This window comes from Anas acuta, chromosome 3, assembly GCF_963932015.1.
Source record: "Anas acuta chromosome 3, bAnaAcu1.1, whole genome shotgun sequence".
Lineage (NCBI taxonomy): Eukaryota > Metazoa > Chordata > Aves > Anseriformes > Anatidae > Anas > Anas acuta.
Window position 1 is genome coordinate 52279986 of NC_088981.1, and position 24990 is coordinate 52304975.

At 35.7% G+C, this 24990-nt stretch overlaps 1 protein-coding gene across 12 annotated transcripts in view; it reads right to left on the bottom strand.

The window, feature by feature from the left end:
* The window catches only part of SYNE1 (spectrin repeat containing nuclear envelope protein 1), a 319168-nt gene that overhangs the window by 172797 nt on the left and 121381 nt on the right, over positions 1–24990 (bottom strand). For 11 of the 12 annotated variants that reach the window (XM_068677107.1, XM_068677098.1, XM_068677097.1 and 8 more), the window contains 16 exons: positions 24128–24756; positions 23556–23735; positions 20950–21100; positions 20394–20552; positions 19462–19644; positions 17588–17689; positions 16069–16272; positions 14936–15143; positions 14050–14162; positions 13220–13425; positions 11873–12028; positions 10307–10598; positions 9491–9663; positions 7454–7763; positions 3242–3406; positions 1424–1780 (listed from right to left, as the gene is read on the bottom strand). In XM_068677107.1, coding sequence (XP_068533208.1) covers positions 1424–1780; positions 3242–3406; positions 7454–7763; positions 9491–9663; positions 10307–10598; positions 11873–12028; positions 13220–13425; positions 14050–14162; positions 14936–15143; positions 16069–16272; positions 17588–17689; positions 19462–19644; positions 20394–20552; positions 20950–21100; positions 23556–23735; positions 24128–24756 — 3588 coding nt within the window. The remainder of the gene's footprint in view (positions 1–1423; positions 1781–3241; positions 3407–7453; positions 7764–9490; positions 9664–10306; positions 10599–11872; positions 12029–13219; positions 13426–14049; positions 14163–14935; positions 15144–16068; positions 16273–17587; positions 17690–19461; positions 19645–20393; positions 20553–20949; positions 21101–23555; positions 23736–24127; positions 24757–24990) is intronic. The other variant, XM_068677102.1, reaches the window with a different exon arrangement.

Here is a 24990-nt window from a genome sequence, read left to right on the forward strand (position 1 = left end):
TGCTATTTTACATTAACAGTAGGACCCATCCCTGGAGCCCAATTGAAGGACTACTGTCCTGACTGCATTTCTTCAAGCTATATATAAAAAAAAGATTTGCATAGTAGGACTGTGCATAATAAGTCTTATGTTTCCTCTGCATTTTCCTCCTTACCTAAAGTTTACAACTTTATAGTCTAAATAATGCATTTCACATAGAGCTACAGTACATACGTGGTATACATAGTACTAATAAAAGCAATGTCCTTTGAATTTAGTATTTCTCCATTTTTAAAATTATTATTTTTTTTTAAAGATCAAAGAAACATCTGTTGCATGTTGATGATAGTTCCATATCTTCCTTCCCTGTTTAAAAACATAACCATATAAGACTTTGCATATTTGTGCTTTTTATTTACTCTAGTGTAGTGTCAGCTTTGTTACTCCTACTGTTATGTACTGGCACTCAAACAAGCAGGTTCCATCAGTCTGTTTCAGGGAATTCTGTGGAAGGGGAAGCCACAGAAATAACTTGGCACAGCCAGTGGAGGAGGAGGAGATTTATAATCTCAGTTTAAAGAGAAAGTGTTTGGGTTTTTTGAATATTTCTTTGGTGAAGGGGAGAGAAAGCAAGCATCACATACCTCTCTTCTTTTAATTAAACTGAACGCTACCCTGAAAAGAAAGCAAAAGATACAATGTGTCTTTCCTCTACCTCTGTGATTCACAGAAATTGAGATAGGTACAAACATATAGATATGTAACTTGGATGTCGTGTGTTGTGTGTATCTATATATGTTTTGTGTGTGTGTGTGTGTGATACATACATATGGAATATTTGCTAGAAAACACCCAGGAACTCCTTTTCTATTTCTCTGAATTCCACTACATTCCAAAGAAGAGCGATTAGCAAAAAAACCTGTTTCAAATATAACTTCTTTAAATACTGGACAAGATCTTAACATATATAATGTGAGGAATATTTCAAGAAATGAAAAGTAGAAACTCAATACATGCATGAAAAATTGTGAGTTACAAATCACTCCAGCTGCTACTTGGCTTTTAGGAAATACTTCATACTTCCCTGATCAAGTACTACCCTGGCTCTAAACAGTGAGCAACTTAAAGAGAAATTCAGAGACAGTTTGCTAGTTCCTTCATTTTCTTAAAGGCTAGCCTTGTTTTTAACGTGTACGATCCAGGCAGCATTTACTAAGTCTAGTACAGCAGTGGCTAAAGATACGTCTTCTGTAAACAGTGCTTGCTCTGCTTGCAGTCACAGAAGTTTGGAAAGTTGGGATTTCAGAGGGAGGTTTTCAAATACACCTTTTATTTTTTTCTACCTCTCCCACTCCTTGATAGTGCCACTTGGCAGAAGTTTTCTGCCCATGGTACCTGTACATTTACAACTGGAAAACTACTCAGAAAAGAGGGGTGACCTTACTTTCTCCTTGTTCCAGCTTTCCATGATCTCGGTGTCAGTGTGCTGGCCATCGAGGGGGGTCAGGCTTTGCGACCAGGTGGCCAGCAGTCCGCCGAACCGCTGCACGGCCTCCTCCAGCTGTGTGACCTGCACGGCGAACTCCTGCTCCGACAGGGCCATCTGGCTCAGCACACCCTGCAGGCTTTGCTGGCTCTGGAAAGCGCTCTCTTCCCACTGCTTCCAGTCCGACTGCAGGGCCTGCATCTCGGCAGCGAGGACATGGCACCCGCCTGCAGTTGTGCTGCGCTTGGCTGCGGGAGCCAGAGTCTCCACTCGGATGAGGCGGCCTGCACCAATCTGGCGGGAGTCTACCAGCTCCTGCAAAGCAACATTGTCATGGTAACTTGCTACAGCTGCAAAGGGGGGGGCCGCCCAAGCTGGGGGCAGCATGCAGGGGGAATGCGCAGCACTGCACTGAGCAGCAGTTTCGGCAGCAACACTTTCACGACATCCACGCTGCGTGCAGAATTGCAAAACGTAGCCAGAGGCAAGATGAAAATAAAACTCAGTCAAGGGACTGTGAGGGCTTTACAGTTATTACAGAGTGGTTCTTTCTAAACTTTCATAAGTTTAGAGGAGAATGAACTTTTTTTTTTTTTTTTTTTTTTTCCAGATATTAAAAAGTAATGTTTAGGGTAAGATGCAGAAAGGAACTGATTTGAGATGTTTTGCATAACAAACACTGGTACAAAGCTGCACGTAGCAGGTTTAAGAACATTACCGTGTTGCTGAAAAAAAAAGCATTCTGCAGCCTACTCATGATCTGAGATTACCATTATTGGTTACACATGATTTTTGTTGCTGTTGTTTTTGGTTTTTAATAAATTCTTTCTACAGCATTCTATTTCATTCTTACACAGGCTACGAGGACTTTTGTTTTGTTTTGTTTTTTGTTTGTTTGTTTTAGTTTAGTTTAGTTTTCAGCTTTAGAAGCTGGAAAATATAAATATCATCCCAATCACTGCATGCCAGAAAAATGCTATTTATTTTCTTCATCTCGTGAACTAGAAACTACTGTCTCCTCTCTTTCTCATATTATACATGGGGAGTTTGAACACAAAGGAGGCTAAAAACTTTTCAGTAATAAACAACAAATCTATAATTTGATCTGGCTATCCTAAATCCTCATCTACTCTGTTCACAGGCCCACCCTCAAATTTAGGATCAGGCTAAAATGCTGTTAGCATGACTATTTGAATGTAAACATCAGGCATGAGCAAAACATGAAGTCTGCTTTAATGCTGCATTCAGAAATGTGTAACTTGCTCAGACACTCAAATGCCTAAGAATGGATGGACACATAGAGATGCCAGCACAAGGGGAGTATACATAGAGAGGCAACACACATTTCTACTGTGTTTGGACATCCTTCAACTGTGTTATGCATCCCCATTTCATGAAAATCACAAAAGGTTGTTTCTGACTGATTCAAACAACACTGTTTATGGAGAAAACATATTTGGAGATGAGGACAGAACAGTATTCATTAAACAGCTAAGCCATATTTTTCTGTGATGCCACTGGGCTTCCACTCTTGCAAATAGTTTCCATGCCTGCAGTGACTAACTCAGGTCTGATTGTACTTTCACTCCATCAATTTAGTATGGCAAGGCAGGCAAAAACACATCACAGCTTAGAAAAGCTGCTTTCAGCTCACTGGAATATAATCACCACTTTAAATACACAAAAGAGCAAGATCCCATAGGTTTTTGGCTCTGGCCTATTTTGGAGCATAGCTTCTGAATCACAGATGAAATCATGACAGCTAATATTTCTTACATTGATTTTGGCCAGTTTTTTCTGTATCGTTGATGTATCTCCAGTTGCATCTGACCAACGGTGTAGCTCTTCCTTTGCAGAATGGAGCCAGTCTGTGAATTCATGCACAGCGTCAAGGTATAGCAAATGATCCTTCACAATATCTTCTACTTTCTTCATTTTGTCCTATTTTTCAGATTTAAAAACAAAACAAAACTAAACAAAACAAACAAACAAAAATCTGTTAAATTGCTAAAACACTTTCCTGGCTTCTGTCCAGACTTTATGGGTGTAATATTACAAAGAACTGCTCTGCATGCATTTGAATACTGAGCAGCAGAACATATAGCAGCTTATAGCAACTGAACACAGTGCTACACTGCACAAAGTTTGGTTTAGGTTGCTCTGGACAGGAGTGCTGGCAGAAATATCTCTTTTTTTATTAGAAGAAACAAGTCTCTAAATGTTAAGCAAAGTCACAGAGATGTCCCATATGAAGCCCACAAATGAGTTCTGCTGTTCAAAAGTGCAAAAGGTTGTAATGGTGCTGAGTCTTTTTTAGATATCAGATCAGAAGTAGTGGCTATCTCCAGGCCATATGCCTTGCACCCTGGAAGATTCTTTCCCTTACATAGACATACAACAACTGCATGGCTTTGTACCAGTGTTCTAACATAGGCTTAAAGTGGGACCAGTTTACCTTACAGGTGAAATAGTGTTTTGGTCTAGGCCGGCCTTTGGTTTGACCATAGATTTGTTCTTAAAATTCTCAGGAATGTTTCTCAAAAGTAACCAAAATTGAACTGAGATGTGAATGTTTCTCTGTCAGAATGTTTCTTTGATGGTTACTAGCTAAACAAAGATGACCTAAAGTAAATCCTCAAAATTTTTACCTCTTAATGCATTTTGTCCAATGACCAAGTAAAGAAATGCACACATGTGCCTGACTTAAAAAAAAAAAAAAAAGAAAAAAAAAAAAAAAGTAGGTATCTTCTGAAGGCAGCAGAAGAGTATCAGGAAGGAAAGCCAAAGATGATTTACTTTTGTTTACATACCAAAATGTAACACTAGTAGACAGGGAGAGTGGAGGGAAACTGTTTCTCTTCTGGTGGCAGTGACTTTTACCAATTCCAATCAGTGCTGTTCTCTCCCAAAGGAAAGACTGCAAAGTTATCAACAATTTCTGCCATCACAGCAAGTAGAGAAAGGAGCAGTAGCTTCATCTGGCACATCAGCTAGCCAAACTTGGCCCATCTTCTCTGCCCAGCATCAATTCTTTTCTCAGCCTTCCAGCCCTGTGATGCTGTTGGACACTGTTACCCTACAAGTGATGAATTTACAACATATCCCAGGCCCCAGTCTCCACCAAACAGAGAAGAAGTTCATGCAGGCACAAGAAACACAGCATGGCCGCAGGCTGGTAGGATGTCAGTATCTGCTCTGATGTGGGCAAAGTAGAAATACCTGCCCCATATGCTCAGCAGATGAGAAGTGCTCTACTGGGCCTGTATAATGGTTCATCAAACTAACTATTCTCTCCCATGTTATCTAGGGAGAGCACATGAATCTGGCAAATATTTGTGGGCAATTTCCCTTATACTTCCTTATCATTTGTAATTTGCTTAAGAATGTTAGAAAGTTCTTAATCCTTCATGTGGACCCTTGTCAGAGGCTTTTGAAAAATCTGGTTGTATTACATTCATTTCATCCTCCTTTATTTTAATGTGCTTATTGATATCTTGGCCATGCTCCAGCATATTAGTTTGTTAGTTATACTTTCTGGATTCCATACTGACTTTTTCAGCAGTCTGCATGTAACCAATACTGTCAATTACACTGTTTTTCATTATAGATTACTGCCCTCTGATTACATCAGCCAGACTCATGAGACTGTTGTTCCCTCTAGGGCCTCCTTTGAAGCTGGCAGTGACACAACAATTGCCAGACTTTTCAGCAATTTCTGTTCGAGCATTTTTCAAGAAACCTCTGTTGAATGCCATCTGCCTTTGGGGAGTTATTAGCATCTAACTGCTTGGTCTAGGTCTTTCCATACATTTACCAGAAAACTCCTCTAGCTCCTCTTGCCTGCATGCTCTGAAGAAAATATCAGGTGTTATAATCTCCTCAATGTCTTCAGCAGAAAGGAACAACGTAAATTCACTGAGCTCCTGGTACAGCCTTATTGTCCTTTGGAGCAAGTGATCTTTGATCAGTAAGTGGTCCCAGCAATTCCCTAGATCCTGCTTTTGATGGGTTTAAAGAATATTCTGCCATTATTTTGAGCATCATTCAGAAGAATTCTTCAAACTCTGTAATGATTTCTTGTTTACATTTGGTCTGTTTCATACAATGCCATGTGCAGCCATTACCAGTTACCCCAGCTGGGAGATTCTGGATCAATTAAGACAATTAATATTTGTTGAAAGAAAAATAAAAGCACCAATTTTTATACTCACCCACAGGATCTTTATTTTTTGAGGGACATGGAAAATTGCTTAAGAAATTAAATTTATTGATGCATCTCAATTATAGCAGAACACTGCTTGGCTCACTTATGATACTTTATTTTTATATTATTTTATTTTATTTTATTTTATTTTATTTTATTTTATTTTATTTTATTTTATTTTATTTTATTTTATTTTATTTTATTTTATTTTATTTTATTTTATTTATTAGTTTACATTATTTTATTTTACTTTATTTTATTTTATTTTTAACACAAGACTGCTGATGCAAACTTTCCCAGCAGCTGAGAAGATGAAGACTGTAATTCAGAGCTAGTGTCACTGTCATAATCTGGATTGGAAGAAGATCTCTGTGAGTTTCCTTATGTTTTTTCTTAGAAACCAAACAGAACACCTGTATTACAACTGCAGTGTTCAATAGCTTGAAATAACACAAAATATGTGCATTTAATTTTCTGAAAACAAGATTTCTCTTTCTTTGTTTTCTGCTTAGGGGGGAAGAATTTGATTCTTTGCTTTCTAGGTTAGTTAGGGAAAAAAAAAAAAAGAGAGAGAGAGAGAGAGAGAGAGTGCTAGGAATAAAAGAAAAAGAATCACAGAATCACAGAATCACAGAACTGTAGGGGTTGGAAGGGACCTCGAGAGATCATCAGGTCCAACCCCCCTGCCATAGCAGCTTCCTTAGAGCAGGCTGCCCAGGTAGGCATCCAGATGGGCCTTAAATAACTCCAGAGAAGGAGACTCCACAACCTCCCTGGGCAGCCTGTTGCAGTGCTCCATCACCCTCACCGTGAAGAAGTTTTTGCACGTTGGTGCGGAATTTCCTGTGCATCATCTTTTGGCCATTACCCATTGTACTGTCCCCACAAACCACTGAAAAGAGTTTGGCCAAATCCCTCTGTCTCCCTCCCACACTTCAGGTATTTATACACATTGATAAGATCCCCTCTCAGTCTTCTCTTCTCCAGGCTGAACAGACCCAGGTCTCTCAGCCTTTCCTGAAGCCCTGTATCACCTTTGTGGCCCTCTGCTGGACTCTTTCCAGGAGATCCCTGTCTTTTTTGTACCGGGGAGCCTAGTACTGGACACAGTACTCCAGGTGAGGCTTGACCAGAGCAGAGTAGAGGGTGAGGATCACCTCCCTTGACCTGCTGGCCACACTCCTTTTAATACACTTCAGGATCCCCTTGGCACTCTTGGCCACCAGGGCACAGTGCTGGCTCATGGTCAACCTGTCGTCTACCAGGACCCCAGATCCTTCTCCTCAGAGCTCCTCTCCAGCAGGTTTCCCCCCAGCCTGTACTGATACTTCGGGTTGTTCCTTCCCAGGTGTAGGACTCTACACTTGCTCTTATTAAACCTCATTTGGTTTCTTCCTGCCCATCTGTACTGCCTGTCCAGGTCTCACTGAATGGCAGCACAGCCTTCTGGTGTGTCAGCCAGAAGAAGTAGAAAGTAGAAAATAAATCTGGAAGAATATCAGAAGTATTGTTGTACATATGAAACTTAGAGTAAAATATATGCCCTTCACTTCTAAAAAATCATAACCATACCAGTTTCAGTTCCCAACCTTTTGTGTTCTAGTGAATTCTAGTAAATTATGTCCAACTCTTTTGCTGGACTCAGCCATAACAAAAGGCATAACTATTCAAACACAATCAGTCATTCATTCACTATAAAACTATTAAAATCAAAACGTTAGACTTTTATACAGATGTCCAAACATTTTACTTGCTTGAAATGGAAACCTTTGCTTTTTTCTTACCTTGGCTACTGTTGCGATATCATTAAACTGTGTTTTTAGTTCTTCTCGAGCTGCTTCTCCAAAAAAAACATCCTCAGTTTTTTCATGCAGTTCTGCAGCTTTTTCAATGAGTTGCTGTAAATCAACAGAGTGATCCTCTATCTCAGAAACAATAGCTTGGAAGTGGTCCAGCTGAGCAAACTTCTCCTTCAGACCAATCTGTGGTTCTAAAGGCTGCTCCACTTTGTGATTCAATTTCTCTAACCACTGCTCCAGTTGGTTTTTCCTTTCCAGGTATTCATTCCACTGGCTAATGACAGACTCTAGGCAGCTTACATTAAAAGAAACATATACGGTACAGATGAGAACACTCGAAAGGTCTAAAAAAAAGAGCTTGCATATACCGTAATTTTTACATTATACAGACATCTTTAATACATCTAGTATTTACTTTTTCCTTCATCTTGTTTTAGTTTTGTGTCAACTTAATCCATGCTATTCTAGAATTTCTGTGTTCTTTAGGCTACTACATATAACCTGATACAACTGCTTCCCTGGTACAGGTTACATGAGCAATCTGTCTCAGAAATGCGCATTTCAGTGTCTAGCAAATCAAAATATAGAGCATTATTGGAGCTCTTTACAACCACAGTAATAAAATGTACAGCATCCTATTAGGTTATTGACAATTAAGAGAGCTCCTGGTAACTTTTTAAAAGAATGAATAAATTATAAATTGTCCATTTTATCATTAAGAATAAATATACCCTTCTGTTATATATTGCTCCTTCTAACAGATCTCCGGGTCTTTCTGGGACTTGGCTTGAGGAATGTAATTCTGATTCCACTGGACTTAGTAGCTGAGTGTGTGGTAAAGATTTTGTTTAAAATGTAATAGTAATATTGTAATGTAATGTTATAGTAATATAAATAATATTTTATGACACAAAGTGGATGAAATTAAAATGAAATCTTAAAGGTTTCCCACCATAATTTTCTACATAGCATTGTATTACAATTTTGGCATAAGTAAGAAAGTGGCATCACTTCTCATTGAAGAACTCCAATTTTATACCATAGCTCACTGACAACTCATATTTAAGACTCAGATACCCTAATGAAGAGAAAGCTTTGTTTTCATTAGACAGCTAAGGAATTAAGATCATGAAGAAGGGCCCATTTCTATCCAATAATGACTAAAGTCATTATTGAAAGAGGCAGTGCTTATAAAACCCGTAGATGAAAGCAGCAAGGGAGGGCATGCTGCTAGTATGGATAACAGGATTTAAATGTCAGATGTTGTTAAAAGAAGAAAAGAAAGATGGAATTTGATGAAGAAAAAAAAAATCAATTCTGGACTGTATTAAGAAGGTTGTTATATGAAGTAGAAAATGGTGATATTCTATTCAGAATTAATAAGTTCTCAAATACCGTAAGACATCAGCCCATTTTAAATTATCTTCTATGAAAAATGTAGACAAATGAGCAGTAGTCTGCAATTTATTGAAAAGGAAACATGGATTAAAGCGGCCCAGAAAGAGATGCTGGGGTCCTTCAAATATATTAAAAAGTTCTCACACAGGCAATAGCAAAAAACTTTTAATTTCCACTGAAGTTAAGGTAAGAATAAATTAGCTTCATTTTCAGGCAAGGCAAGGAAAAAAAGAGAAAGATAATTGAGGAATCCTCCTAGAGTTTTGTAAGGAAAAGGTATATAAATATTTGTCAGCTTTTCTTGGTTCTGCCCCAGTTCAATAATTCAGCAAGCCCTTTCTAGATTTTTCTTTGAATGAATTTGGATGATTACTACTTCTTCTTAAGTGACCATCTCATATGAAACTTGATTCAGCTGATAGGGTGAAGGTGAACTCTCTGCTTTTTTTTTTTTTTTTTCTTTTTTACAGAAGGATGTATTTCTTCAGGTAATTTTGATTCTTTCTGATGATGTATGTAGCTTTTCCCTCAGGTGTGAATGAATGGTCTCATGTGTTGTAAGGTACCTCTTTTGTCATAAGCAAAGATATGAGGGTTTGACCTGTGTTTTCTAGTTAGTTTTACCTCTGCCAATTCACTGATGTGTTGATGATGTCATTCCATACATCCTTCAGTGTTTGTAGCTCTGTATGTATCACCTTTTGTCCTTCCTCATTGCTGCTTCTAAGTGCTTGTTCTCCTTTGCCAATGGCCATGTTCAACTTAACTTCACCATCGCCTTTGAGTAAGAGGATTTCCTGTGAGGCAAAATGAATCAAAATATTAAGTGAAATCCTTTGAGAGATGAAATTCTTCCAGTAAAAGACACCATTTACCCTTGATAACCATACCATGTATGAATTCTTAGGCACCTGGTTTTGTTAGCGTCTGTACCTTGATATGTGCAAGTAACCCAACAGTTTTCCCAAAAGCCATACAGGTATTTCTCTGCATTGGTCCTAAAATATTGCTCATATTGCAGTAGATAATGAATAGGTTAAGCATTGCACAGAAAGACAGCAACATACAGTGGTATCTACACTGATGACCTTCCTAATCTGTCCTGTTCTTGAAGACCTACTGTAACAGATACGTCACAGAGTCTCTCCATGTGAACGATTCCAAGACTTCCCCTCCATTAGGAAGATATATATTTTTTTAAAACCTGAATGCACATTTTCATAGTTGGTTATTCTTCATTAACCACAATACCTTGCCTCTGTCTTCATTACACTTTATCTTATTTCTCACACTGCATCTCCCAATTTGTTAAGATCACTTTAAATTCAAATTTCTCTCCTTAATAACAGTATGAAGGATAAAATACAAAATTATTTCTTTTCCATTGATGTGGCCCTCACACAATGTTAATTGATGTATACTCTCCACTTTAATCTTTACCTGAATTTGTGTCAGTCGTTTCTCTAGTGTGGCTTTGCTACCGACTGTGCTCTCTGATGATGCCAGTTTATCCTGAACCTCTTTCACCCATGACCACATGCTCTGCAATGCCTCCTCCAAAGTGAGATGCTCCTGGAGTGCAAGCTGACATGTCCTCAGCTTATCCTTGACTGTTTTGACCATGTTTTGATAATTAGTGAGATGCTGAGAGGCCAGGCGCACTTCCCTTCCTGCACCATGTCCTTCCTCATTTAAAGCCTGTGCCATTTGGGACAGCTTATCAAAAGATTCCCTGAAAGAAAAATATTGAGGCTGAAAAATCAGTTTCAAAAAGCATATGACATTGTAATAGCAACTATGAGAAGTCATGAAGGGTGCTGACATAATCATCTACTCCACAAATATGAATGTCTAATTAACAGAAAATCTAGCTGGGAGAGACTGAAAGGAAATATTAGCAGTATGTATCAACTAATATCATTACTCATATATAGTGCCATTTCTTGCAGATTTTGATACTCCAAATTATCACACTGGAATCTTTGTGTTACATATTTAAATTAAAAGCTAACTTATTTTCTTTTTGGCTATCAGACATCCAGTTCTTCATGAACTGCTACCTTTTTGTACCTGCCAAAACTTCTGAGGAGTTTATAACCTTTGACATGTAAGAATGTATGATGGAAAAGTCAGGCCATTTGCCCAGCATTAGACACTAACTCTGGGGTTCAGTACAAGGCTCAGTAAAAGGAGTTAAAACTCTGGCCTTATATAGCCTCAGTTAATCTACTACTGGATAACCCTTCCAGATATCCTGTGATTAAAAGGAATTTATATAGACGGAATTTAGACCAAAATGTCTTGCAACAGTCTCAAGAGGATAGATAGTGACTGTGTTTCTTTTTAGCATTCTGTGAGCCTTGAATAGCTGACTACTATTTCTGTTCAATATTCACTAACATAATAAAGATAATAAAAATTGAAAAGCCACAATGTAGTAAAAAAAAAAAAAAAAAGCCATTAATTTGCCTGGATGTCAATCCACTCACTGAGTCTAAAATCTAGAAATACTTATCAGCCAATTTATTAGTAAATAATGTTAATATTATTTAATATTAATATGAATAATTAATATTATTTAATAACATAATAATGTTATTTGGTCTCTTTATACAAAGTCAACTCTATAGGAAAGTGGAATCTGCTAACCCAGTTAGATCTAGGTGTTGCAGGACAGAAAAAAGAATAAAATTTTATAAATTGATGTGATGATATATGATGTTTTTACTATTGCTTTTACTATCAATGATATTTTTCAGGCTTCATTTATTAATGAACTAAGATATACTTTTCTTAATGAGAAATGTGTCTATATCAAATTCTGGTATTGTCTTGAAGTTCAAATTTCCTTAAAACAGGGAATATCTGGACTCAGTCTATTTTTAGAATATATTGCAACACTTTTTTCTGTCTTTCACAAACACACTTTACCCAAACAGTTCACTTTCAGTATTACTTTAACAGAGGGGAAAATGAGAGTATTTTAGGAAAAGTGTTTCATACTACCTTGAAGTCAGTAACTCTTCCAGGAAGTTTTCCACTTTCTGCACCTCCTTTTTCTTCTCAGGAATAAGCTGTTTGCTCTCTCCTAATGCTTCTGTGCTTATTCTTTCTTCCATGTCATGTAACCACAGGCTGAGTTTCTTGTAGTGATCTTCAAAACTACAGAACAGATAAATATTTACTTAAAAATATTTCTCAGGTGTAGTACAGTTAGCAAAGTTAACCGAGTTAAGTTAACTCAGTTCTTTCAATATCCAAAAGACCAGGAAACCAAAGCTAGGTATAAGTTTCATTCTTGGCAAATAGGAGTTGTACACAAAACATAATTCCACGGTGACTACTAATCTAAAAATACTCAGTAACTCTCTAAAAATGTTCAGCAAAATCATGGGAACTACAGTCAGAAAAGAAGCCCTCAAAATTTAAAGTGGCAGTGCTTTTATTTATTACTAGACTCAGTAAAGACAGAGCACAAGAAATATTTTTCTTCCAAATCCCCAAATCCTCATAACGATATTTTTAAGAGGAAAAAAAATGGGTAGAAATTGATTTTTACTCATTATTGATACATGCAATACCTGGAGTGTTGTGCTTTTAATTTGTCTGACAAAGTGGAATCTTGAGTGTTCAGAACTCAACAAAACAGGCTCTAAGTTCCTATGTTTGCAAGCTTTTTACTTACATGAAGGCAAACCAACCCACCTTGCTCTTTTATCATTATTGACACACCAAATTTGCTTTCAATTAGCAACAGTTTGGAATCTAATTATACCTAAAAGCATTTGATGTCCCCAAATTCCAAGGTGTAATTTAAGAGTGTTTTCTTACTATCTCTTTAGGAAATATGTAAATCTGGAATAGGACAGGACAGGTGCCAGCTGTTCAGAAAGCACATACTATCTTCAAATGCCGGGGCAGAACTTGGAAATTCATCATACCTTTTCCTCCCCTGAAAGTGCATTTGGATTACTGAGACCCCAACTTCTGATCTGGGATCACAAGAGCTACATGGTTCTTCCACATATATGATCCTGACACTTAAGCTAATACTCTCAGAGCTGGACTTGCTGTATTATTATTATTATTATTATTATTATTATTATTATTATTATTATTATTATTATTATTATTATCATCATCATCATCATCATCATCATTATTATCATCATTATTATTAATTATTATTATTAGTAGTAGTAGTAGTAGTAGTAGTTTTTAGAAGAGAACCTCATTTTGTCTTAAATATTTCCAAAGAAAAAGAGCAAACAGGACTAGAGTAACTGGAAATCATTTCAAATTGTGTCCTGTACTTCCAGTCTGAACATTTCATGCAGTCTATCTTCAACTTACCTTCCCAGGTGTGAAGCACAAGCTTCCAGGGCCTGCTTATCATTTAGACACTGTTTGAAGAATTCATGGAAGTTCTCATTAGACTTTGCTATTTGCTCCTGAATATGGATCACAACTGGTTTGGGTAAGCAAGCATACAAACTTTCTCCTTCCTTGCAGGCAGCATCTAACTTGTTTCGTCCCTCACTAATAGAATCCATCACGATCTGTGTGATGAAAGAATACTGTTTAAACATGTAAGATTTGATAAAGATAAGCAATATTTATGTTAGAAGATGAGAACCATTTCAAGAAATGGAACAAAATCCAATGGATAGTTCAAATAAAGTTTTATTAAGTGATGCTATAATTCACAGAGCTTGATTTTCCTATCTGTCCTCAAGACAGCCCTGTTTTTCTCTGGATAGTTTAGTGATGTCCGAAAGATGTTAGACACTTCAGTAATTATGGTTGCTTGCACTAGCTGTCTGCTCTGTTTGTGCTCTGTCCCAGCAATAGACAAGATTTGATACATCTGTGTAAATCTGAAGGACTGACTAACCATAAAATGGGAAGGGGAGGGAAAAGGATTAAAAAACAGAAAAAAAATGAAAAGTTCAGATACATCAACCTCTTACTCTTCCAGAAAGTAAACTCTGATATTTCAGAACAGTGAATGTAAATTTTATTTCCTTTACAGTACATGTAGCTTTGTTGAACTAGTCTTACACTGCCTTATTGGAAACAAAATCATATGCATGATAGGTTCTACAAATTATTTTAGAGATATAATTTGATACATGTAGTTGTACTGTCAATTACTATTTTATTTATTTATTTATTTACTATACCTGCAAATCATGTAGCTTTGCCTCTATAGCTTTGCTGTCTCCAGACCTGTCAGATGATGTTTTTACTGCAGCCTTCACATCAGAAAACCATTCCTGGAATTCTTGCATAGAATCTTATTTGATAAAAAAAAAATATAGAGAAGAGAATATATATATATATATATATATATATATATTTAAGAAGCAGCATTAAGCACAATACTGTGCAGCTGTCTCCCACACTTATTTATCCTTTATCCTTCAGGAACCATGTGTAATAGCTAACAGGATGAGCCTCACTGTTTTTACTGACACTGGGTGATGAGATTCATTTCACAAAAAGTCAGATGTTTACACAGCAAACATCCAAATTCCAAGAGTCATACTAGGTTCCCCTTTATAGTCAATGGAAAGACAGACACTTCCAGGTTACTATTTATCCCAATTTGATGTTAGATAAACATCTAGCTTAACATCTAAGATTAAAAAATGCATACTTCTCTCCAGTTATTTACCAGAGAAACCAGGAACTACTCCAAATGAGTACTTTTTCATTATAAAGATTTCCATATGGTTAAATACATCTCTGAATAACAAATACACAAAGTGTATTTATGCATTAGAGATGTATACTAAGGAAGAATCTGTGAGAATATGAGGCAGTAACATAGAAGTTGAAGAAAGGTGAGTTGCCATTTATGTATTTTACATGTCTAAATTTGAATTCTGTTTTTGTAAAATGCATTGTTTCGTAGCAGATGGTAAATGACCATTTGCTAACTTTCTGAAAGGCTCCATACAAAAATAAAGTTGTAATTGCAAGTGACATCACTGGAAACTCTGGCAGCCTCCAGAATGATTCATGGCTGTGGGCTAACGGTTCATATTAACGAGCCTGAAAACTCACAGAGGAAATGTTTTTCCAAGGACTCTTGCAAGCTGGCCTGTGTTCTGGAACAGAGCTGAATCACAGTCTCATATTTCTTTATTAATGAAGTGACAGTGCCACCAAGAGTTTCCAGCTCTACAGAATGGTACTTGCGGCACAGTCTATTGAGGTTCTCACGTGCTGAATCAATGCTGCTCTGCTGAAGCTGTAGGTCTTTTTGTGTTTCCTGAAAATGAAGTTATAACATAAATATGACATTTTTAAATAAACGAATGAGCCCTGTATTTTCTCAAGCATTTCTGCTCCTCCCATATATTCCTTTATTCTACGGTCTATTGCAAGTCTAAGCACAATCAAGGGAAGAAGTACTGGATCTGGATCATGCTTCCTGAACTTGCCAAGTGAAATGAATTCTTGAAACTAAAGATCCAGCAAATATATACAAAATTTACTGTTTATTATTGTTTAACTTTATTTTTTTTTTAATCAAAACATATTGAATTACAATAATTGTTTTCAGAAAAGTATGAAATTACATGTGAGATGCACTATGACACTGGTATTTACTGGGACTTCTGAATGAAAAGGAGTTTTCATTTGACTAGAGAGGAATACCTATAACCAAATTAAATTTGAATTAGCTGGTATATCAGCATTAACATGTGATCACAATGAAAAAAGATTTCCATATTGTTTGTCCTGTTATGATGTACATAATTGTATGCAATCAAGAGAACTCTAGCATCTAGACAAAAGAATTGTTATATATGAGGACCGAAGAGTATTTCTGAGGTAGAAGCTTGTGTTAAATTCAGTTAAGCCCAGGGTCTTTTACTTTGGTGAGTTATATGTTCATAACTTACTCCACAAGGAATTGAATGGACTTGTAAACATAACCAGTTCTCATCACATCAAGGACCATGTTATTCATTATAATTTTCTGAAAGTTTTGCATAAAGTTAATAGTTTTTTAGCACCTCTATTCATTGGTGCAACTTTTGAAGAGTATCAGTATTTTCTAATATTCTAGTAGCTCTGCAGGAGATGTATAATACTTAACTGTTGTTATACCTAGGTAGCGAAAACTGTGACAGTAAAAACAGAAGTTTGCTGCATTAAAAAGAAATATATTCATTTTCTTCAACACTGACCTTCACCTTATTCAGAGCTTCAGGATTCAGGTTATGTGCACAGCTTAAAAGTGTATCTTCCACTTTTGTTAACCAGTCTGTTGTCTGATCAATAAAATTCTGTAACTGCATCTTCTGAGTACTGAAATCTTTTAGTGTCTCTTTTGCTGTCTCAGACATTTCTTTGGCATGTTCCAGCTTTTGCCTTAAATCTGATTCTATAAACTAAAAGAAAAATGTTAACTTTAAAAATACTTAAATAAAACATTTATAATGAGAACTGGAAATGTATTGAAAAAATGTAAGGTAGGAAAGTTATACACATTAAAAATTTGCTCCATGACTAAGTATGCTTTCATGGATAAAAAAATATCAGCCATTCAGGATCAAATCTTAGATATACAGTAATCCAAAGAAGGAATACTAACTTCTTGAAAGCTAGAATGCAAAATGTTATTATCCACTTCTAAAATAAATTAAACAGACGATCTTTTACTATTTCCATTTCTAGTACTATTATATTTTATATTTCTATTTTATATTACTATTATATATTATATTTAATTGTTTGCCATATATATATATATATATACAACATCACCTAATTACTACTAGCTCTATACAATAAATATTGGTGATATGGGTGAGAAGTAAGAGTACTGAGAATCCCACTGTAAAGCAGATTGAAGAAAACACACACAAAAAATGTTTAATCACAGCATTATATGAAATTATAGTAGATGCTAGTTGTAAACATTTTACTAATAAAAGGTAAATCAAACAACTTATGATAGGATAATATCTACCACAGTTTTACTGTGGATATGGTGTACATTTTTATCGTATTTATCATATTCAGTATTTGGAAATAGGTGTCTGTTGGTAAGCAGGGATATACTGCAACATAATATGCTCTAGGTTTTACACTTTAAGTGAATAGATATTAAATTTATTATAAAATAACAAATTTATTAAATTTATTAAAATAAATTTAATAAATTTAATTTCATAATAAATTAAACATGATGTTTTATTCTCTCACATAAAGGAAACAATTTCTGAGAACATAAGCATTACTACATAGCTTGTGCATCTTGATAATATAGGATTCTTGATCAGTATCTGATTAGTAATTTAGGCTTATGTTTACAGTCAGTCCAAAATGTGGACAAGACTTGAATGTTAGATTAAATTAAAATCTGATACCTGTGCTTGAAATAACTATCTACTGAGATACTTCCTTGCTGCGGAAATCACAGAAGTCAGACTATCTTTTAAAATTTCTGACATGTTGAAAACAGATAACCTCACATATCAATTTCCTTTTGAAATCCAACTTCAAAAATATTCATATTTTTGCTTTTGCATCTCTCCTAGATTATAAAAAAAAGTATGAAACTAACCAACAACAACAGTTCAAGAGCTTATCTTCAGTGCTCCTATTTTATCCTTATCTAGTAACAGTTCTGGACACTAATTTGAGACTACTAAAGAACACTTATAGTTAAGCATAGTCTGTGATTAACAGTATCTATTTTACCTGAAGATCTGCAGGAGGCTCTTGACTATGAGTCAGGTCTTTGAGCTCTGAAATTTTAGAGCTGAGCTGCTCCAGCTTCTGTTCTTTATCCTTGACTTGAGACTGTAGAAGAGATGTAGTCAAAGTTTCATACCAAACTACAAGAAGGTTTTAGAGCTTGGAAAGGATGCTCCATCAGTCGGAAAAATGAACAATATGATGAGGTTTAGCAACCAACAGCAAGCACAGTTCTGTTAGTTTCCTTCTCTAAAGCTCTCCCATTTCTTTTCCTTTATTAGAATTGGCTCAGATTTTTTTCCCTCCATTTAAATAATCAGACATATTTTTAGCATTTAAAAATACAACAGCTTTAGTTTCCTAAAAGTGGCTGAATAAAGATTGGAATGTCATTGTTTATTTGACTGGAAAAATCTACTGTGGTTGTTAGCTTCCACTAAGTAGCATGCAGAGCATAATAGATGTACTCTGTTTTTTATTACAAAGAAATGAGACCTCAGAACAAAAATAGACAGAACTAAAAGTCACACTCAAAATGGAATTAAAAATGTTGTTATATATACACTGACGCATCAGGACCTTATATTTATTGCAGTCATAGATATCCACATTATAAATAAATATTCTGTTTATTTTAAAAGCAACAGAAATAAAAAAGAGAAAAATATAATATGTATAATTGTAGTTTTGAAGTACTAAGTAAGAAATTAGTGTTTGTGCCATGTTACCCAAACTTTCATTCAAAAAACTCAAAGGCCAAAATCAGTTAAATGATTGGACTGTGGATTTCAGGATTAAACAGCTACGCTTAACTTCAGCACCATTCATGAATGGTAGAAATTCAGGTGGCTTTAGAAGAATCCTCAAGGGGATGTTCTAGGAGCATATAATATTAGCTAATATGAGCTAATTGAGAAAGAGACCAGTGTTATGGACAATATATGAGATTTTTCTGTCCATGTGAAATGTGTCAGGAACTGCCTTTCCTTTGCAAAAGACAGTACAAAAAAGTATTATGAACAATGCATTCTGTGACTGCAGATGTATTCACAGCCCTCATGCTTTCTGTTGTTCTGTCTCTCATTGAGTCAGGTACACCCGTGGTTTGGGTGTTGGCTGCTGTTACTCCAAAGAAGTTTAAATAGTAATGAAGTTAGGTGGTTTGACTGTCATGGTTGTCACAAAGACATTAGATAGAGTTTGTCCTCAGCAAAATACTGAATTAGCACCATTTCATCTTCTATTGTACACTGTGCATCTTTGTAAGGACGTTATTTCCAATGAAGTAGAATATAACTCATTCTATGGTTGACCTGCTGTACATTTTAAGCCAGCGGTGGCAGAATGCTTCCTGAACACTGATTATATTCCAAAATCTGTTTAACACTATTCAGAAAAGAAAGAGAGCATGTTACTGAACTTGTTATAACCTGACATTAAAATTTGTGTTACAGTCCACCATAACTTTATTATTATAGTGGCTGGAGACTCTATCTTTTAAGCTGAGATTTTAGAAGTTGCTCATTGCTTAACTTCAGGTGATGTCTAAAATTTCCATGAGCTTCTACTGGACCATCACTCAGTCCAATACCCAAATTTTTGAAATTTTTGTCCTTGCAAGAACACATGGTCACGTACTGCTAGAGTCAAAATGACTATGACATTTAGATGGAGTAAGCGCTGTGCCATTCTTGTTTCTGTCAGAAGCAGACGGCTTCAAAATTAGACTGAAGTGTCTATGCTAGCCGCTGCATTTGTGATACCATTACTTGTGCAGGGGACACAGTGGTCTAAAGCAGTGCAGGTTTATCTTTGTGCCTTATATCACTAGAGATTTTCGCCCAAAACATTTTTATTAACAATTTATGCATAAGCACCTGGAAGTCTTTCAGGATGACCTCCATTCTCTGACTGTTACTCAAGTTGCTGATGTCTTCATTCAGTTGAGAAATACATTTATTGCACCATCCATCCATTTCTTTTCCAATTTTCAGGATGTCATCCCATAAAGACACACTTACACTCAGCCGGTCTATGTTGTCTTCAATCCTTTCTGACACCTTTTAAGAAAGGAGAACATATAAATACATTCAAAAATTATTTTTAGATTCCTTTTAGATTTTGAAGCCAATTTTAAGACAAATAATTAGTTACCGTAGGCAAAATAATTCTCCTCTTAGAGTTATGCAAAAGTTCTAAAATCTAATTTGAATTTAGTTTCCTAGATGATAAAATAAACAAAAATCATATGTTACTATTCCTAAAAAGCTGTATGTGTTTTGTTTGTTTGTTTGTTTGTTTTTACTGGGAAATCATTTCAGGTTCAAATAAAATTTGTTATTAAAAACAGCTACATTTATATTTCTTATGTGATAAAAGTATTTTCTATCAAAGCAGTATAAATATGAAAATTAAAAAATATTAGTTTCTATATTATGTTTCTCTGCTATAATGTCTCTCCCAATGTATTCACATCTTTAATGGTGTAACTTAATATAATATAATTTACTGCTTTATTTATTTAGTAAAACTTACAGTCATGAAGTAATACTGGCACACATTAGGCAAGAATCCAATTCAAATTTATATTCTGAGTAGGTCTATAACAGTTACATTCATACATTGTTACAAGATTTTTTAAGTGTAGCAAATGAATGTCATTGCTGTGCACTATCCCTATGATATCATATTAAATATCATATATTTTAGAGTAAACTTTACAAAAAACTGCATATTCTAAGGAAATACTAGTACTTTAACCTTTGCTCAATTAAAAACTGTATTTTGTGTAAAAACACCAGATTCTTACATCTAGCCATTTGTCCACCATAGAGTTCATATCTGTTTTCACCACAGTGCAGTCGCAGTTATGAATTCTTTTCAATTCTGCTAACAAATGTTTTCCTTTATTGGTGAAAGTATCCAGATCTTTTTGTTTATCACTCAGGTTGTTCTTGGCTGCTTCATGCTGTGGACATAAATATTTGCTTGTTTAATGAAGACTCAAAGAAAAAAAAAATAACCCATTTTTTCGGGCATTCATCTCTAGGCCAGTGGTGTATATGTGTATTATTCATTTGAAAATTTATTCATTTGATCCTAAAATGTTAAAATAACAAAAATCAAATGCCCATTAATGGATTTCACAGGAAAAAAAAAAAAAAAAAAAAAAAAAAAAAAGGAAGAAAGGACTATATTCTTTCCTCACCAGAATCAGAAGAACTTAAATCTTGAATGTCAGTGTGTCAAGATTCGACAGTAAATTCAAGGAACTTGAAAGACAGCCTAATGGCACATTTCAAACAGAAAATCCTGATGAAATCAAAGATCACTTAAATCTCTCAAATGAAAATATATGTAATTACCTTCAATAAAGTTCTCTTGACATCTTCATGATCCTTCCAAATAGATTTGATCACGGAAGCACTGTCAGCACTGTCTATGACTTTCATTACTGTTGACCTCAAGCTCTGATATTCTTTCATCAGATCAATAAGAATACAGGACTGCTCCTTTCTGTAATGGTAAAAGTCTGTGTTAGAGTAATTCATGTTTATGTTTATGATGGAAAGTGAATGTAGTATAACAATTCAGCATGAAGGAATCAGAATGCAGTCCTAAACATATTTTGGGCAGTCAAGGAAATATATTTAGCTTTCACAAATCACCGGCACTCCATACATCACCAAGCACCTCACTGAAGAGGCAGTATATCAATCACCACCTCATCCATATCATACTGTGAAGCAAAAGACTTGAGCAAAAGAAGCACTAAAACTGGAATTCAAATTTCTCACTTCCTAAGTTTAGCATCTTACTAACGAGAAACCACATTGTAATAATGTTGAGAATTGCAATTAATTTTTTAACCTCTTCCTTTAACATGGAGTATTTTTTGGATAAGAAGCAGAAGTAACAGCTAAATCCGTTGCAAGATCAGTCCAACTATTCTGTTCTCCAATTATCAGATGACAATCCTTTGTGTTTAAAACATTATATTCAACTCACCTGCCATTGTATCATTGTATTGATAATATAACTATAAATAGTTATAAATATAAATAAATAACCGGATGCTAAGAAAGGTGGTTTTTTTTGTTTGTTTTGTTTTGTTTTTGTTTTTCCCCTTTCTAGAAAAGCCTACTTCTGTTCAGGCAGTAGACAGAAGGAAAGAATCTATTGGTGTTTATGCTGAAGAAAGAGAGGTGAGATTAATATCTTGGATACATTTAATTGTAGAACAGTGTTTAACAATGAAAGGAATTTGGGAAATATGACATTGCAAAGAGATGCAATTGCTTTAAGACCTGGACCTTTTCTGAATGTTCCAAAACACTCTCCAAAAATAGTCATGGTTAGGAGTGTTTAAAATTGTGCGTATATGAGAGAGAAAACTGTTCAAAATAAATCAGGAAAAAAAATAATTTAAAAATAGTAAATTAGTAAAATAAATTAGTAAAAATAAATCAGTAAAATAAATTAATAAAAATAAATATTTTTACTTTAGAAGGCAACCATGAGGTATGTCATAGTTTTGGCTGGGACAAAGTTAATTTTCTTTGTAGAGACACATATAATGTTATGTTTGGGATTTTTGATGAGAATAATACTGATAATACACTGCTGTTTTAGTTGCCGCAGGGCAGTGCTCACACACAGCCAAGGAATATTCTTCTCTTTGTACTGCCTGCAGTGTACTGCCAGCAGGAAGCTGGGCGTGCACCAGGAGCTGGGAGGGGACACAGCCAGGACAGTTGGCCTGGGCTGGCCAGGGAAATATTCCACACCATGCAGTGTCACGTTCAGCAATAAAAAGCTGGGGTAAAGAAGCAGGAAGGGGGGATGTTTGGAGTGATGGTGTTTTTCTTCCCAAGAAACCATTAGAGGTAGTGAGCCCCAATCTCCTGGAAGTGGCTGAACTGCTGAGTTCCAGTGGCAGCCTGCTGATGAGAAGCAGCTTGATTTGCATTTCTTCTACACCCGATTTTTCTTTACCTGGTAAACTCTCTGTATCTCAACCCATGAGTTCTTGCACATTTACCTTTCCAATTATTTCCTCCATCCCATCTGGGGAGAGTGAGTGAGAGTCTGGGTGGTGCTTGCCTGCCTGCTGGGTTTAAACCACATCAGGGTACCTGAGCATTTTCCAGTTTTAGGTATAAAGATACACCTACTTCATGGGACAACTGCACAACTGATTTACCCTCAATAACGCATCTATCAGAGGCAGCTATTTTAATAACACATGTTCTTCACTGCCAAAGTGGTGCTATCTAGTTTTTCGCACATCAGTACAGAAATTACTTGTTTTACTATTATTAAGGACTTCTACAGATAAGAAAAATGGGTGGTACCAACATGCAACATGAAATACAAATTAGTAGCAGTGCTAAAGAAAAAGAGGTGGTAAAGATTTTTTTAACAAAACCATTGTTTTCATTGACTTAGTTCAAGTTTATATATCTCCTAAAAATACACTAGAAAAATAGACTGAATTCAGCTGGGAAAAAAATAAAAGCAAAAATGTAATCCATGTAGTTGTACAGATTTTTTTTTTGCAGAAGGGATATAAGACAGGGACGGATATTTACAAATATATGTATTATTGCAATCAAGAAAAAAGGAACAATAGCAGCCAGTAAATCAAATCAAATTTGGGGATCACCAAACTGCATCTTTCCATTAAGTCAGGCTTGGAACTGTTCTGCTTCTGCCCCTTAGACAAAAATCATTCACTGAGGATGATGTAGTATTGAATGTATCTAGCACTTAATTTTAATATACAAATTTTAAAAAGAACATTTGAAAAAGTTTTCTTTAAATATAAGAAAAGGCAGCTAAAACAAAGAAAATGTTAAGACAAGTTTAATTAGATTCTTTATTTCTGCAGTTTCTTTCTTTTTTTATCAACTTTCATTGATACATGTAAGTGTATAATACACTTACACTGATAAACATAAGATCTACTTACTTTTCATTTATAACTTTCTCAGTGTCCTCCCACAGAGATTCTAAGTGGTTAATCTCTTTGTCGATTTCAGAAGCAAGTGTTATATCTTTTTGGGCTATTTGCTTTGCTTTGTCCATGAGCCATTGGAGTTCATGCTGGTGAGAACTCAATTCTTCATCCAACTGGTTAAAGACCCTCAATCTGCAAGTTAAAAGTCAGGTTACAAATTTACTTATCTTCCTTTTCACGTAAGGGAAACCTATGCTATACGGTATTTCTAATAACTGTTGGGAGTTTGGCTTCATTTGAACAAAATAATTTTTTGTGACAAAGACTTTCTTCTCTGTTCTTTCAGTATAAAAGGTTTGAGAGACAGTTTGAGAGACAGAAAGTTCTGCTCATGTTCTCCCTCCACCCAAACATCTCACTTCCAAAATTTGACTAAATAGATATATGGATTCACATGCCTTGCAAAATGGCAAGTAATAAGACACCCAGGCAGAAAATTCACATGTGCCTCCAACTCATAAAAAAATCTAGGGACTGCAAGCAAATGAAGAGATGCCAATCTCAAACATTTATACTGTTTTTACCTTTGCTGGAGGGCTTGCAGCGTTGCTTCTCGTAGGCCCTCCTTGTCAGCCTTTTCCTCAGTATCTTCAATACTCTTCAGCAGCTGTTCTTTATGTTCCATGAAGGATCTTCTCAATGTTGCAAGAGCTTCTGCCTCACTCTGTTTTGTTCCAAGCAGATTTTGAACTGCCTCCAGTTCTAAGCACAGGTTATCCACCACAGCCCTACACGAAGTCCTCTGCTCAGATTTCCCATGTTTCAGATGATATTGGGCCTTAGTAAGTGAACCATCCAAACTGACAGCAACAGTTTCCAATTTGTTAAGAGACTGAATAACATCATGGAGTTCCTTCTCCAACAACTCTGACTTAGCTTTATCCATATTTCCAGTTTTCTCCACTGTCTGCCTGAGCTGGTGGAGTACTCCTGATGAAGCACTATGGAGCCCCAGGAATACCTGCAGCTGATCTAGAGCCTCTTGTCTTTGGCTAGTTATTTGACTTGCCTCCTGGAAGATCTGAAAGCAATCTTCAGTCTTTCCTTGCAATGTCTGCTGGTCCTCTGGACAGCTGAAAGAACATAATTTATCTAAATGTTCCTTCAGACTTCGGAATTGCTGCTTCTTACTTTCAATTTCCATTAAGTGGTTCTATTGGAAAGAAAGAAAATATGAGATCTGTGTTTCATTTTCCAACCAGAAGTTCAGAAAACATTGTAGTATTAAACTTAGGATTAAAACAAGTACTATTGAGGTGATTTTAGTAAGAACAGTTTGGTGTTACAGTTTTGTTTCAGGCTGGTCAAATGATTGAAATGTGTATGTGGCTGCAACAGAGTATTAATTTTCAAGCACAAGTAAACGACCTCCTGCTAGTTTTAGATG